Below are 14,657 nucleotides of genomic sequence, written 5' to 3'. Positions count from 1 at the left end.
TGTGGTTGAATAAACAAAGAAGCAGTGTCTTCCTCCTGAAAAGCAAGCTGCCAGTCCCTTAGGACTAGAGGCAGGTCTTAGGCAAGCAGTCCCTCCAGCAGATCCTGGAGGAGGGAAGGAACCCAGCGACACCATGCCCTCTCATACATTAAAGGTATCTTCTCTGGAGAGCACAGGGCAAGGAGGTATCACCTACCTGATGCTCCACACACTGTGTGCAAAAGGTAAAATGCCTGGTGTATTTACAGTTATGAATGGCCTGGACAGCTGATTGCAGAATCCTTTAGACTGTTAAGCCTTCTCTGTAGCAAACAGTTGTTTTTCAGGATGGATTCTCCCAGTGGCTTTTCACAGGCTGTGCAAAGGAGTCCCCAGCACACAGCCAGAGAGACATTTGTTGAGACGCTGCTGTGCAGCATTTTTGTGAATATGGTTGAGTGTCTATGGGATGGAGTTGTGGTGTAGGATGGATTATGCCCCTACATGGCATACACATATAGGCACCTGCAGTGTGTACTTGGGGCACGAGTACTCTGGGATTCCAGTGTGCAGGTGCACAAGCACCTGTGCAGAAGGATGTCCTGCTGCTGCGTATCAGCAAAGCCTGTTGGCACGTGTGCAGCTTGCAGGAACAGCCTCTGGAGTGGCTGCACCATTTTGTCAGAGAGGCTGTGTGTGGCACCAGCAGCACAGCTGCACGAGGAGTGTCTGATAGGCAGAAACTTACTCATCACCTCTGTTTTCCTGCGCTGGCTGTTCCTCTCCTTCCCTCTGCCCCCTTCCCACAACCCCCTTCTGTCTCCCCTCTCTAAAGATCTGACAGCACTGAAAGCTTTCTTGCAATTTTATTATGAACAGCAGGGGTTTAGCTGGGTATTCTTCAATGCCTCACTGTCTTCTCCACCCTGATGCCAAACATGACATGAAAACATCCAGCAGGTTCAGACACATAGAGAGGGATGGAACCAGTATGGCTGAATGATGCTTGTTCCCTCAGATTTATTGCAGTCTTGTCCCATTTTTCTCACAAGAGCCCAGCCAGGTGAAGGGAGGGGTGGCAGTGCTGACCTGTGTGTTGCCCCAGCCACTCCAGCTGTGCATGCCCATGGCCCTGGTGCACCATCCTTGCCTGGCATCTCTGCACACTCGCTCCTTGGTGACCGATAGGTCTCCCAGGAGCTAAGGGGACACTTCATCCCTACCAAGCACTGCCACCCACCTCCAAAGGATGCTGGATATCAGTGAGGGAGTGCCCAGCCATGAGGGTTCCCCTTCTCCTGAAGGCCATCACCCCAGCCTGTGTCCTGAATGCCCGTGTCCTCGCACACAAAGTCCTTCTCTCTCGGTCCATTAGTTTGTTTCCATGGCCAGTGGCAGGCACACGACTCTGAAAGCTGTATTAAAAGCCAGGTCAATATCAGCCCCTGCTTATTCCCTCAGGGGAAAATAAGTAAATAATGAAAGGAGGGGATGACTTCATTTCCTAAACCAGCATACTCTTGAATTTAGTGCTGAGAGAGGCAGCCCAGCTCCCAGGTAGGGGGAATGGGAGCTCTGAGGAGGGGAAGCTCTGCCTCAGCACCAGCTGAACCAGGAGAGATGGGGGCCACTCAAAATCCAGTGAATCCATCATTTCAGTGAAGGCTTTGAGGCAAACCACTCTGGCAGATGGGCTCTGGAGCTGAGGATCACTACATGAGCGAGGTAGAGGCTGAGGTATTTAATGCCTTCTTTGCCTCAGTCTTTAATAGTGAGACCAGTTGTCCTCAGGGTACTCAATCCCCTGAGCTGGAAGACAGGGACAGGGAGCACAACAGAGCCCCATAATGCAGGAGGGAATGCTCAGTGACCTCTTGCTACACCACTTAGACACTCCCAAGTCTGTGGGGCTGGATGGGATCCACCCAAGAACACTGAGAAAGCTGGTGGAAGAACTCACCAAGGTACTTCTCATCATTTATCAGCAGTCCTGGCTAGCCAGCCAGAGAGGCCCCAGGTGCCTGGAGGTTGGACACTGCGACACCCACCTCCAAAAAAGGGCTGGAGGGAGAATCTGTGGAACTACAGGCCTGTCAACCTGACCTCAGTGCCAGGAAAGTTCATGGAACAATTCATCTTGCTATCATACAGAACATGTAGCACAACTGAGGAATCAGGCCCAGCCAGCATGGGTTTGGGAAAGGCAGGTCCTGCCTGAGGAACGTGATCTCTTCCTATGGCAAAGTGACCATGGATGGGGCAATGGATGAGGGCAAGACTGTGGATGATGTCTACCTACACTTCTGTAAAGCCTTTGACATTGTCTCCCAAAGCATTTGTCCTGGAGAAATTGGCTGCTGGAGGAATTAAATGAATGCACTGTTCATTGGGTAGAAAACTGGCTCCATGGCTGGGCCCAGAGAAGGTTGGGGAATGGAATTATTTCGGGGAATGCAATTATTCCAGTGAATGGAGCAAGCCCAGGCAGGACAGCTGTTCCCCCACAAAACTACATCCTAGGATGAGAAGTGACCATGTCTGGGCCTAGACATATCTTGTGAGTCTATTTATGCTCTTTCTCAAATGCACTTCCATATAACCTCACTTTCTCTTCCTCTTTTCCCCTTCTTTCTCCACCATCTGCCTGCTGTGTCTGCTTCTTCCTCTCATTCCTGCTATTTCGTTCCTTGCCCTGCTGCTTCTTCCCCTCTTCCTTTTGCTTCTTGAACCAATTCCAAAATGATATTGAGATGCTTTTTTTATGCTTTGTAGATCAGGGATTATGTGGGACATAACTTCTCCAGCCATTCTCCTCCACAGCACAGCTATTGGGTGCCCAGAGCAGCTTCCTGTGGATCCTGTTTGTTGTTCTGTCCTCATCTCATCTGCACTTTTGAAAGGATGATTCTGCTGCTCCTGAGGGAAGATGCTTATCAGGTTTTCACCTCTTGTGAAATGACAACAAAGTGATGTTACAGGTCTAGCTTTGGTTGGTGTCCTCCCTCATTCTCCCTCCACTTGCCTGTAGCAAAAAGAGAGGCTTTGGGTTTTCTCATGGGGTTTTTGAATCTAGAGCAATGTCTTGCACATCTCTGCCTCTTCAACAAGTATATCTATAAGCCTTCCCTGGGCAAAACTCTCGTTATCTCCAAAACAAACAGTATTGCTTGACTCATCCTACTGGTAATTTTAGGGCAGATTATTCCCTCCATACACACATTTGTATGACCTTCTCCCTGAGCACATTCTCTGAGCCTCTCATTATAGGTCTTTATCAGAGAGGCCCAGAACAAGAGAGCCCTCATGGTCCTCTTGTGGACCTCCTCATGGTCCTCCTCCATGGAGCTTCCAGGGTCCAATGCCATACAAATAACAAACACCAGCCCTAGTAACCCTCATCAGTCTCTATACCAGGCTTGTAGTCTGTCCTTTGCTTCCAAACCTCCCCTTGGGATATTAGACTTTATTAAAAATAAATAGTTACAAATTCTGTTTTACAGCTGATGGCATCAGGGAGAAGAATAGAGGAGGCAAAAGGAGCAAGTGGAGGGTCTGCTGTCCAGTCAGGTCACCTGTCTGTCATCCCGGCTGTGCGGTGCCAGGGAGCAGTCTGAGTGTGGTAAGCACAGAGCCCTACCTCCTCCTCCAGGTATCTCAGGAGAGGAGCAGGACATGTTTTTCAAGAGGACTGGGAGAACTGGATTTGAGTCCATGGAGCTGAACTGCTTCTGGAGGTGTCAGACACCAAAAGCCAAGGAGAGTGCAGAGCAGCCTATGTAGAACGTCTTTGTCTCCTAGCTTGGCGTTTGCAGTGGAAGAACGTAGATTTCAGTTCTCCTTCTCTTTTATATACAGAATCATGTGCAACAAGCAACAAACGTGCAAGTAAACTCCTCCCTTGAGATCCTTCCCCACTCCCTCCAGGAGTCCCAAACTCTCCCTTCTATCCTCATCTGGTCAGTGCTTAGGTGTCACTCCTCTCCCAGTGATGGCAATGACCCTTGACAGCCATGGAGCCTACCCATAGTGTGAGGAGACAGAAAGTCTGCTGTTGCCTCAGCAGCAGAAACACTTGCTGTGGGTCCCAATCTGTCCACTGAAGGCAGGGACTTCTGTCACCTCTCCAGAGACAAGAAACCAGGCCTGCTGCTCTCCTGTCTCTGGGCAGGAAAGGGGTTCTAGCCCAAGCTGCATACCTGGAAAGACTAGTGTATCCTCACTCCTCTCCCAGGCAGTATGACCTTATGAGAAAGGGAGTATATCAGAGCAGCTCCAGGCCTTGGTGTATTTGGGGGCTGAGAGGCAATCATGGGAGACATTATTTGGTGGTGAAGGGACTTATCCAGTGTATGGGTACAGAACAGAGGAGACTATGGCCAATGGGTGCAGAATGGGGAGGCTGGAGGAGTTAGATGGCTGACTCCCTGCGGTATGAGATTGTATCTAGAGGCAGAGTTGCCTGGAGCCGCTCCAGGTCCAGGTGGCTTCCAAAATCCATCATCTGGATGATACCTCCCTCCTCCTTGGTGTTGCCCCCTAACACCACACCCACTTCATCATCATCTTCATCTTCATCTTGACTGACAAGTGCCAGCTCATTCTCGTAGCAGAAGGCACTGGGAGGTGGTGGAGAAGGTAGGATGGTCATCTTGCTTTCTTGCAGCTCCCGGGCTGAGCAGCAAGGTGTGCCAGCTACCTCGTACGTCTTGTGAAAGCGTGAGTAATCCACTTTGTAGTGGTTCTTCTCCTCAAACACAACTGGTTCAAAGCGATGACCCCAAAGGATTTCGCTAGCAAGGTAAGAACTTCGTGCCTGTGTGGTCATGGCTGTGGCTTCCACCATCCCCTCCAGAATAACCACAATCTCAAAGTTCTCCGTCTCCAGCTCTTCCTTGCCAATCCCATAGAGGGGGCTCTCCTCATCAATCTCATGAACGATAATAATGGGTGAGACCAAAAATATACGATCAAGACCCACATCGTAGCCCACATTTAGGTCCCGCTGGTCCAGGGGGAGGTATTCCCCTTCCTCCGTCATGTAGGGCTTGATGAGCTGGGCTCGGACATGGGCCTCCACGATGTGACTCCTCCTCAGGTTGCCCACCCTCCACATGAGACACAGTTTGCCATCCCGCACGGAGATGACCGCATGATGGCTGAAGAGGAGGGTCTGGGCCCGCTTCTTGGGCCTTGCCATCTTGGCCATGATAGTGCCAATCATGAAGGAGTCAATCACGCAGCCCACGATGGACTGCACCACAACTGCCATGATAGCCAGCGGGCACTCCTCAGTCACGCAGCGGAAGCCGTACCCGATGGTTGTCTGTGTCTCCACCGAGAAAAGAAAAGCCCCCAGGAAGCTGTTCACGTGCATGATGCAGGGCTTGAGGAGAGAGGGACTACCTGCCACTGCCGGTGCGTTGAGGTCGCCATGGAAGAAAGCGATGCACCAGAAGAGGAAGCCGAAGAAGAGCCAGGAGACCAGGAAGGCGGCGGAGAAGATCATCAGCATGTACCGCCAGCGCGTGTCCACGCAGGTGGTGAAGATGTCGGCCATGTAGCGCTGAGATTTGTTGCTCAGGTTGGCAAAGTAAACGTTGCACTGGCCGTTCTTCTTCACAAAACGGTTGCGGTGCTTCCGCCGGGGAGCATGGCCCTTCCCGTTCCGGCTGTGCCCGTTCATGCTGCCCAGTGCAGAGACCTTGTGTCCATCCTCTTCGGTTGAAACGATGCTGTACCTGGGAAGAGAAGAAACAGGCACTTCCATCAGGAATACATGAAGGGTAAAAGCAACCACTGAGACAGCAAGGGCAGGAGACGTGGGTGGCTCACAGGGCTACAGTACCACCCTGCTGGATCTCACAGCAGCTTGTTTCAGTGATTATTGCACCACAGTGCCAACCTGACCAAACTGGTGGAGATCAGCTGCAATGTTCGCTGAGTGTTGCTGCCAGGAGGTTGCATCTAGTCCTGACAGGGCAGTAAAGCAGCAGCAGCTTGTAGCTCTGTGGTACCTTCCAGCCTTTATGGTGAGGAGGGATACAAGGCTTTGAAACCTGGGACAGCCAGGAAGCCTGGGAGCAAGCAACCACAGCCTGACCACATTTTGGCCCTCATATAATACAAGGCTGAGAGTTTCTATTTTCTCCTCTGCTCTGCTCACTGATTTCATGGTGTGTGGTGACAATGTTTATACACTTCCTGCACTCAGGACAATTCTGTTGCCACAGCAACATGTGTGTCTTCCAGCATCCCTTATCCGAAGCCAAAGGTGTAATTTGGAAATCAACAGCAAAAGCACTGACAGTTTCCTTGGCAGAAGCTACACACACACACTTTCTCAGAGACCTTTGCCCCTCCAGCTCCCTCGCAGTCGGCTCTGACACTGCCCCTCATGTGATCCTGTGAAAACTGCAGATACTCCTTAAAGATGTGGTGGCAGAAGGTGCTCTGACCACTGAGGAAATCAATAGAGTGCACTGAAGCACAAAGACTGCCCCGCCCTCATGCCTGAGAAGCTGCAGCTTCACAGGACCCTGGGAGGGTCTCCCTACCACCCCACAGTGTTGATGTGTCAGCTGGAGTCCTCCAGCTGGCCTCCATCTGCATCTCACAGCAAGGACAGCACTGGTGGCTGGAGTTGTGATTCCTGGGAATGTGTGCCTTCTGCAGTGCTGCTGGAATCTGTAGTTTCTGGTCCAGCAATGTGCATTGCTTCTCCTCCATAGTATTCCTCCAAGCACTGCCCCAATATGTGGCATGTTTTGGATTGAAGGAGGAGAGAGGAGTCATCCCTTGGAACAGGAAAGGACAGGTAATTTGAGAAGAATATATCAAAAGGGAGTCTGGAGTTAGAGTCTGAGGGGCCAGATGAGGAGGAGCAGGTCACTCAGGGCAGCAGCAGGTCTCAAGAGGAGGATTACTCACCGATTGACTCGGACGCTGCCCATGGCTCGCTCTGTCATCAGATGTCAGGGGGCCGTGGGAGCTGGCAGGGCGTGGGAACTCATGCAGCAGCACTCACATGGGACTGGGCAGCTCCAGGTTTCACCTCTGGCGAGCTGGGAGCAGCGCTGCCATTGCGATTGCTCCTGGGCACACGCCTGGCAGAGAAGGACAAAGCAAAGCCCAGTCAGATCTCCCATGACAGCACCCATCCCAGTCCAGAGCAGCAGGCACAGGGCTCCCAGCCTTTTGCTCAGGGTGTGCTGGGAGGTCTCCTTGGGGCACCTGCTGCAGCCTGGCTTGGGCAGGTGAGGAGCTGATGGATAGACCTGTGTGCAGGGCCCGCAGACCCCATGCTCCCAGGAACCTCCTGCCAGCAGAGGAGCAGGGCCAGCCGGTCACCGCTCTCCAGATCAAGGGCACAGCAACTGAGCAGCTCACAGGGCCCTCATCCTGAGCCATTATATTAATATCAGAGCTTACACCAGGACAAGAGCTCAGCCAGGCTAAATACCTCTCACACAAGGACTAACAAAGCACAGGAATGCACAGCAGCCCTCAGGGATCCCTGTCAGCCCAGCCTAAGTCTGAGGGGATTTTTTTCCAGGGTGTGCAGAACATTTCCCCCCCCCCCATTTCAAATAAAAGAAAGAAAGCAATGGGTAGAGCCCAAAAGAACTGATGGAAAGGAAGGGCTCAGGGGTAGCCAAGGAGAAGCCAGTTAGATGAAACAAACCTTGTGACATGCCGTGTGTACAGCACTCAAGGAGCAGCTCAGCAGCAGAGTCCTGGGAAGATGTCCAGCAGATGTCTCAACCCAGTTCTCCCAGAATGGAAGAATGGGGAAGCCAAAGACTCAAGACCCAGCCTATTCCACCTGCCCAGAGCTGCTGGGAAGTGAAATGCACTGAGGGGGTAATGACTCACAGATTAGGAAGGGCTTTGTACACCCATGCTAATCCTGCACTGTAGCCTTTGGATTACAGCAGCCAGTGTGGAGTGCAGATGCAGACAGAGCCAGCCAGTTTACTTCCTCCCAGCCTCACCAACGAACAGCCGCTGGTTGCCAGATACAGGAAAAAATACAAGGATTTTGGGAGCAAGTGTAAGGCTTAGAGCTCCTTGCAAGTGGTTGTGCGTGGACAGGAGAGAGGAACAGCAAATGATATTGCCTAGGATGGAAAACCTGATGAGAACCATCCTTGTCTCATCATCAGTTCCGCAAAATGGGGTGGCACATGGCTAGGGGTGCCCACCGGCTTTCCCCAGTTAGGACCGCAGGCTGGAAAGGAGCAAGAAGGAAGCTCCAGGCATCACATCTGACAGGATGAAGATTACTCAGTTACTGAGGTAGCTAAAGCTCTGCAGCAACACAAACATGGTTGCTCAGACCAAGGGTATTAGGAGACCAGAAGAAGAAAACAAGATTGTAATCCACAACTCACAATATAGAGACAAAAGTGAACAGCTGCCCCAAAATCCCCATCAGGAAAAAGCACTTCGACACTGAACTCTGCCAGCTCACACCAGTTTACTGCCCGACAACATCCAAGTCTTTATGAGGTCGGTTTGGCCAGGAATTTCTGCTGTGCATCTGGGTAAACCTATAGCAGACCCTGGGGCTGGTAACCTAAGTTATCCAGATAAGCTGATGTGATGCAGAGAGGTCACTTCATACCCACAGACGGTCCTGCTGGATTAAAGCTAACTAGAGCAATTACATGGTGAGGCTGCAGGGTCCTACATGCCTTTGGGAGGTGGAAAAGGTGAGCAGTTTAGGCACAACCCTCCATGCTAGCCCCAGCCAGAAAAGAAAGGGCATCCCCTTCAACTGGCATAATTCTCAGCCAGCCTGGATATGCCAAACTCATCCTTAGCCAGCACTAACCCCGATAACACAGGGAAGGCACTGTCACAGCTCACACATATGAGTAATTCACAATTTCCTGAAAGTTTCCACAACCAACAACTCACTCTCCAGCTGCAGAAACAGGTGCATCATTTCTAGAGATTTTGGATTTCTGGCCCAGGCAGCAGCCAGCACCAAAAGAAAGGAGGGAGGACCTAAGGAGCTTTGTGAGACCATGTGCAGCAACACCTGGATCTCTGCTCCTTACCTTTCCCCCCTTTCCCAAGGGGCAAAGGAAGCAAATGAAATACAATGGCTTTGTTCATCCCCAGTTCAGGCTGGTACAGCTGTGGGATGGGATGAGCACGCTGTGGAAGAGCTCTGCATCCTGTGGTGCTGTGCTTCCTCCTGGCTCCCACAAGGGAGCTCATGTCAGCCAGAGCTGTGGCAGAGCCTCTTGCACGGAGTCCACCATGGCTGGACCGTGCAACTCAGAGCCTGGGCAGCCTTTGCTGCTGGCTCCACAGTGCCTGAACAGAGTATCAGCAGCTAAAGCCACATCACTACCTGCAACTAGTACCTAATAACAAAGAAAGTATTTCCACAAAGGATAAAGGCTACCAGTCTGAGCACACACATTTGAGAATGGGAAAAAAAATGCTTTAATTTGCAGTAAATGTTTGCAAGTGGGAGACCGATGGCCTCGGACCATGCACGGATCCATGGAACTCACACAGAATTGCACTCAAAGACCTCTCTCTGCTCAAAATTTAAGAATTTTTCTTGTAGATTCAAGGACCTCAGCAACAACAGGTAGCATTCCTGAGGCAGGAGCTGCCTGAGGAAGGCATCCATTATGAGCTCGTGGGGGTTTTGCCTGGTGAACTCTAAGTTGTGCTTCACTGCTTCCAGGCCAGTCTGTTCTCAGGTTTTCATTCTCCAGCTTGCATCTCTCCAGCTGTCCTTGGAGAATAAAGATCTTATGCTTCAGCCTCTCCACGTTTGTTTCGGCATTCAGAGCCCGCTCCTTCATTATCTGAAGACGACACTCAGTCTCCTGGACTAAGGACTGGAACTGCCCAGCTGCCCTCTCTCGTTCCACCTGGCTGACCTTTAGCTGATCCTGCAGGCTCACCACCATGCACGCCTGTCTCTTCAAGTTGTTCTGGAAGGTGTTCAACATCCTCCTGACCATGGCATTGTCCTTCCTGAGTGCAGCATTCTCACCCTCAAGCCTGTCACACTGTTCCCTGAGCACATTGTATTCCTCCCTAAGCACAACATCCCCCTCCACGACCACAGTGCTGGCCCTCTTGAGCTCTTTGAGCGCCTGACTGAGTGCAAAGTTCTCCGACATGAGCACGAAGTTCACGTTCCTGAGCAGTTTGTTCTCTGACCTGAGCATGCCATTTTCCTGCCAGAGAGAGTCGTAGGTTGGCTGCAGGGATGGGGACTCCCTGTCCTCCCTATCCTCACTGTCCTCACCATCCTCCTCCTGCAGCACCTGGGGCTCTGCTCCCGTGGCGTTCTCTGGGTGTTCCACGTAATGGTCACTGGCATGGACCTGTGTGGCAGTGGCCTCTGTCCCCTGGCCTGAGCTGTGCTGGAAAGAGTCATGGAAACCACTTGGTGCTGTATCAGTCTTTTGGAGAGCAGGCAACCTCTGATGCCCAGGAAGGTGATAGGTCAGGCTGGGCTCCTCATCTCCAGCCAAGCTGTCAGACATTCCCATGTCTTTGTAAAATGGTTCCTGAAACTCCTGATCTTCTGGCTCAAGCTCCAGCGCATGCTTGGCCAGCCCCACATGCTTATCTTCCACCAAGTGCCCAGGAGTAGGGGAAAGCAGGGTGAATTCTCCCAGACACTCTGTCTGATTGTCATCTGGGCTGTCACTGTTCTTGCACAAGGGTGAAGGAAGCTCAGAATGGCTGGAGTTCCCTGATTCTTCACTGTCATCATCATCACCATCATCATCATCACCTTGCAAGCCTTGAGATTCTGGGTAGACCATCATCATTAGCCCAAAGATGCGAAATGGCTCTGACATTTTTCAGGATGCTCTGGGCTGCATCAACCAGGAGAATCCAAACTGTCGTCCTGGAGTGCAGGCCATGCAGGCTGTGGACATAGACAAGCAGTGTGCCACCTTCTGCAGCCTCAGCAATGCTTGTTGTGGCCACAAAACCCCTCTGTTTAGAGCACCAGGATGTTCAGGAGGAAGTGGAGAACCACATACCTCTGCATCTCAGCGCTGGGGACAACTGGCACCACCAACATTCCAAGGTCTGTGATGTCATCGAGTTCCATGTGTGCTGGGTTGTCAGAAGCAGGGGAAGGGGAGGAAGCAATCAACTGCTGTCCTAATTCTGTCTAGGACTGTGTTAATTTTCTTCATAGTAGCCAGCACAGTGTTGGATTTAGTATGAGAATGCTGATAACACAGACATGTTGGAGTTGTTGATAAGTAGTGGCTTACTCCAAGCCAAGGAGTTTTCTGTTGCCCACGTTCTGCCACTGAGGAGCTGCTGGAGGAGCATGGCCAGAACAGCTGGTTAAAACTAGCCAAAAGGATATTCCATGCCATAAAACATCATGCCCAGAACATGATGGGGGGAGTTACCTGGAAGGGGCTGGTGACTGTTTGGGCATCAGTCATTGGGTAGTGAGTAACTGGGTTGTGCATCACTTGTTTCTCTTGGGTCCTGTTATTCTCTCTCTCTGTGCATATTATTACTATTACTATTCTTATTATTATTATTGATAATAATATTAATATGATTAACATATTTATTATTGTTATATTTTGTTTCAATTATTAAATTGTTCTTATCTCAACCCACAAAGTTTACCTTTTCTTTTTGATTCCCTTCCCCACTGGGGCTGGGGACAGTGAGAGGGAGAGAGGAGCTGAGTGATATTTAAGTTGCCTGCTGGGGTCAAAGCACAACTGCAAAAGGATATGCTGTCCTCCTGGCTGTAGAGCTGACCCCAGCTTGGGGATGCTGCCAGTGAGCAGAGAGCAGCTCACGAAGCCACCAGTGAGACCTCCAGTGTAAAGGAGGGACAGGGATGATCCAGTCTGGGCAGGCAGCACGGGTCAGAGGGGACAACAGGGTACTGAGACATCTCCACCAGCAAGGCCAAGCCACTGGCACTTGGGTGGGGCTCAACCTGGACAGGGGCAGGAGACATCACCAGCACTTTGGCCACAGGCATCACTCTAAGCTGAACGGCCGTGAAGGGTCCATGCTGTGGTGCTGCCAATCTGATTCATCCTCTGCTGCCAGCTGGCACAGGGAAGTGTTAGTAATACCGAGTGCCACAAACTCAGAGCGGCACGAGCCAGGAGACGAACAAAAATAAACACATTTCCCACTTCCACCCCAACACACCCCCACAGTGCGTGGTGCCGCCATGGAAAGGACAGACAGGCAGGCAAGAAACGCCTGGGCTGGGGACTGCTCCACACTGGGTCACTGTCCCTCCTCAGCAGCTGGTGGACCTGGGCCACCACTGACATCCCTGCTGGCAAAATCGATTCCACCAGCTTGGCAAGACCAGGGGCCTTACCCGGAGCCCAAAGCCTATGCAAATATAGTTCAAATGGCTGTGAAAAGGTCCCATTGCAACTTGGAAAGCTGAAACAGAAATGGAATGAAAGGGGAAAGCTCAAAGGTGTCTCCAGCAGAAGGAGATTATATTCATATCCTGAAGAGGCAGCTGCCTGTCACATGGACAAGGGGGAGGAAAGCCTGGCTGAGGACAGAGACACAAATCCAGAGCATCCCTGAGGACATTTCTTGGAGCTTGCTCTGCCTCCTGAGACCCACATGTGAAGGAGGAAGCTGCAGTGGTAATTCCTGTGGAGTGGTTTGAAACCAAGCTGGTGGGTGCAGCAAGGAGAGATGCTAGGCAGGAGGCTGCAGCCTGGACAGATGTCTCCCCATCCCTCTGCTGCCTGTACTGGGTGTACGTGAACACCCAAGTGTTTCATGGCCTGCAGGAGCCCCCAGCACTTTTGAAAGCTGCTGCAGCATGGATGTCTTGGTCACTGCCTTGCAGCACTGAAACAGGGAGCAAGATGGGTCTCCAGCCCCAAAGCATGTGCTAACCTTCCCTCTTTCCCAACCGCTTTCCCCCTCCTGTGTCTTAGATTGAGCAATGCCAGGGACACCACCACGGTGTTGCAGTCATCTCCTCTTTCCCGTGTGACACTGTGCTCCAGCAGCACAAGCCATCACACCAGCCCACGCTGCCACCCCAGTTCTGCTCTGGCCCTGAGCAGACACGTGGGGCTGTGCTGCTGCTGTCCCTTTCCAAGGGATCTGCAGGATAATAAGGTCGAGGAGCTTGGTGCTGGGGCAATACCTCTATTGCTCCATCCCCTGTACACAGTGCAGTGCCTCAAGTCCCAGTCTCTCTCCAGCTCCTGCCAGAGTAGATCATATATTGTCAATCCTTCCTTAAATTTGCAATGGAAGAGTCTCATGAAACAGAACAGAAAAGTCCACGCTTAAGCACTCCCCCACTTCTCTTTTTATAACAACCATATCTGGTGCTCTGGGACATACACTGTGAACGGCAACGATGGAAAAATCCCAGGGTATTTTTACACTCTTAGTCTTTGCTTTATCTGGAGTTGTCTGGCAAATGCTTCCCTCCTGTCTGTGGTCAATACCGCAGCCGCTGGTTGCGCTCCGCTTTGTGCCTTTGTCCCTATTACCGGCTTGGATCAGCGTCCACAGAGCCATCCTGCCAGCTCGGGCACGGTGACAACACGGCAGACGAACTTCTCGCCTCTTGGGGAGTCAGGGCGGAAGCACCCGCAGCTGAGAAGGGACCTCTCTGCCTTTTTGCAGAGCCTTGCAGAGCCGCAGCACTCGGCGTGTCCTCCCCATCCTCTTTGTAGCTCCATCTCTCCTCCTACTCCTCACGAACATTCCCAGGGTTCACGCTGGGGCTCACAGGGCAGCTCGGTGCCGTGGGGCCCTGTCCTGCCCCGAGAGCCAGCGGCCGAGCTCTCGCCGCTCCGTGCCGGCAGGGCAGGCTGCCAGGCGCTGTACGGGCACACGCGAAGGCTCAGTCACCGTGCAGGAGAGTTTTACCATATTAAAAAGGCAAGTGACATATGGAAGGTGAGGGGAGGAAGCTGTAATCAACTCTATACCATTTTTATATACACACTTCTGCCTTTTCGTTCAATAATTATAAATAGATTAAGTGCCAACAGTCCCCATCTGCCCCTCAAGGCATGATCCGCTGACCAGTTTCCCTCTCCAAAAGAGGATTTTATTCATGTGCCTCTGCCCGGTTTATATTTTGGAGTGGAGTGAGAAGGGGGGATATTTTTTCCCCTGTGAAGCTCTGGAGCCTGAGGATGGGTAATATGAAAACAAAACAAAATGATTTGAAGTTAAACCATCTCAGTGTGTGACTCAGAGCTATTCATAGCTCCCTGAAGCCAGCTGCAGCAACGGAGCCAGAAGGATTCTGCCCGTATTATTATTCCAATTACCATCTGAATTAAAAGTTTGAGCAGTGATCAACCCACATGCTGATGGGAGGGGGAGAGAAGAAAGAGAAAAGAGAAGGAGAGAAAGAGTGAGAGGGAGAAAAAACAGATTAAAAATGGGAACCACACAAAGGTCCCCAGGATGACAAAGTCAGGAAGAGGCACGGAAAGGTGACAGCATCACCTCCTGCCTGCTCCCACACCGCCCCAGCGATCCCTGCTGCGGCTGCACCGTCCAGACAATGGCGCTGCAAGAACAGCTGCCTGCTCCCCAGGATCTCAGACTAGATGGGGGATACCCCATGGTGGGGTTGGTGGGACTGGCACCGACACTCACCCACCGCTCTCTGGCCAAAATGGGGCTGGGGGTAC

The 14,657-nt window shown here is 51.7% G+C and overlaps 2 protein-coding genes across 3 annotated transcripts in view; both read right to left on the bottom strand.

The window, feature by feature from the left end:
* Positions 1-826: 826 nt before the first annotated feature.
* The window catches only part of KCNJ4 (potassium inwardly rectifying channel subfamily J member 4), a 19,019-nt gene continuing 5,188 nt past the window's right edge, over positions 827-14,657 (bottom strand). For both annotated transcript variants that reach the window (XM_015629481.2, XM_015629482.2), the window contains exons 2-3: positions 6,907-7,082; positions 827-5,717 (exon numbers count right to left, since the gene is read on the bottom strand). In XM_015629481.2, coding sequence (XP_015484967.1) covers positions 4,388-5,717; positions 6,907-6,944 — 1,368 coding nt within the window. In that variant the 5' untranslated portion in view covers positions 6,945-7,082 and the 3' untranslated portion in view covers positions 827-4,387. The remainder of the gene's footprint in view (positions 5,718-6,906; positions 7,083-14,657) is intronic.
* Positions 8,930-11,481, bottom strand: LOC107205201. Its single transcript, XM_015629483.3, has one exon. The coding sequence runs from the start codon at positions 10,818-10,820 to the stop codon at positions 9,537-9,539; it is 1,284 nt and encodes a 427-aa protein (XP_015484969.1). The 5' UTR covers positions 10,821-11,481; the 3' UTR covers positions 8,930-9,536.

This window comes from Parus major, chromosome 1A (genome assembly GCF_001522545.3).
Source record: "Parus major isolate Abel chromosome 1A, Parus_major1.1, whole genome shotgun sequence".
Taxonomy (NCBI): domain Eukaryota; kingdom Metazoa; phylum Chordata; class Aves; order Passeriformes; family Paridae; genus Parus; species Parus major.
This window is presented reverse-complemented; position numbering and strand designations above follow the sequence as displayed.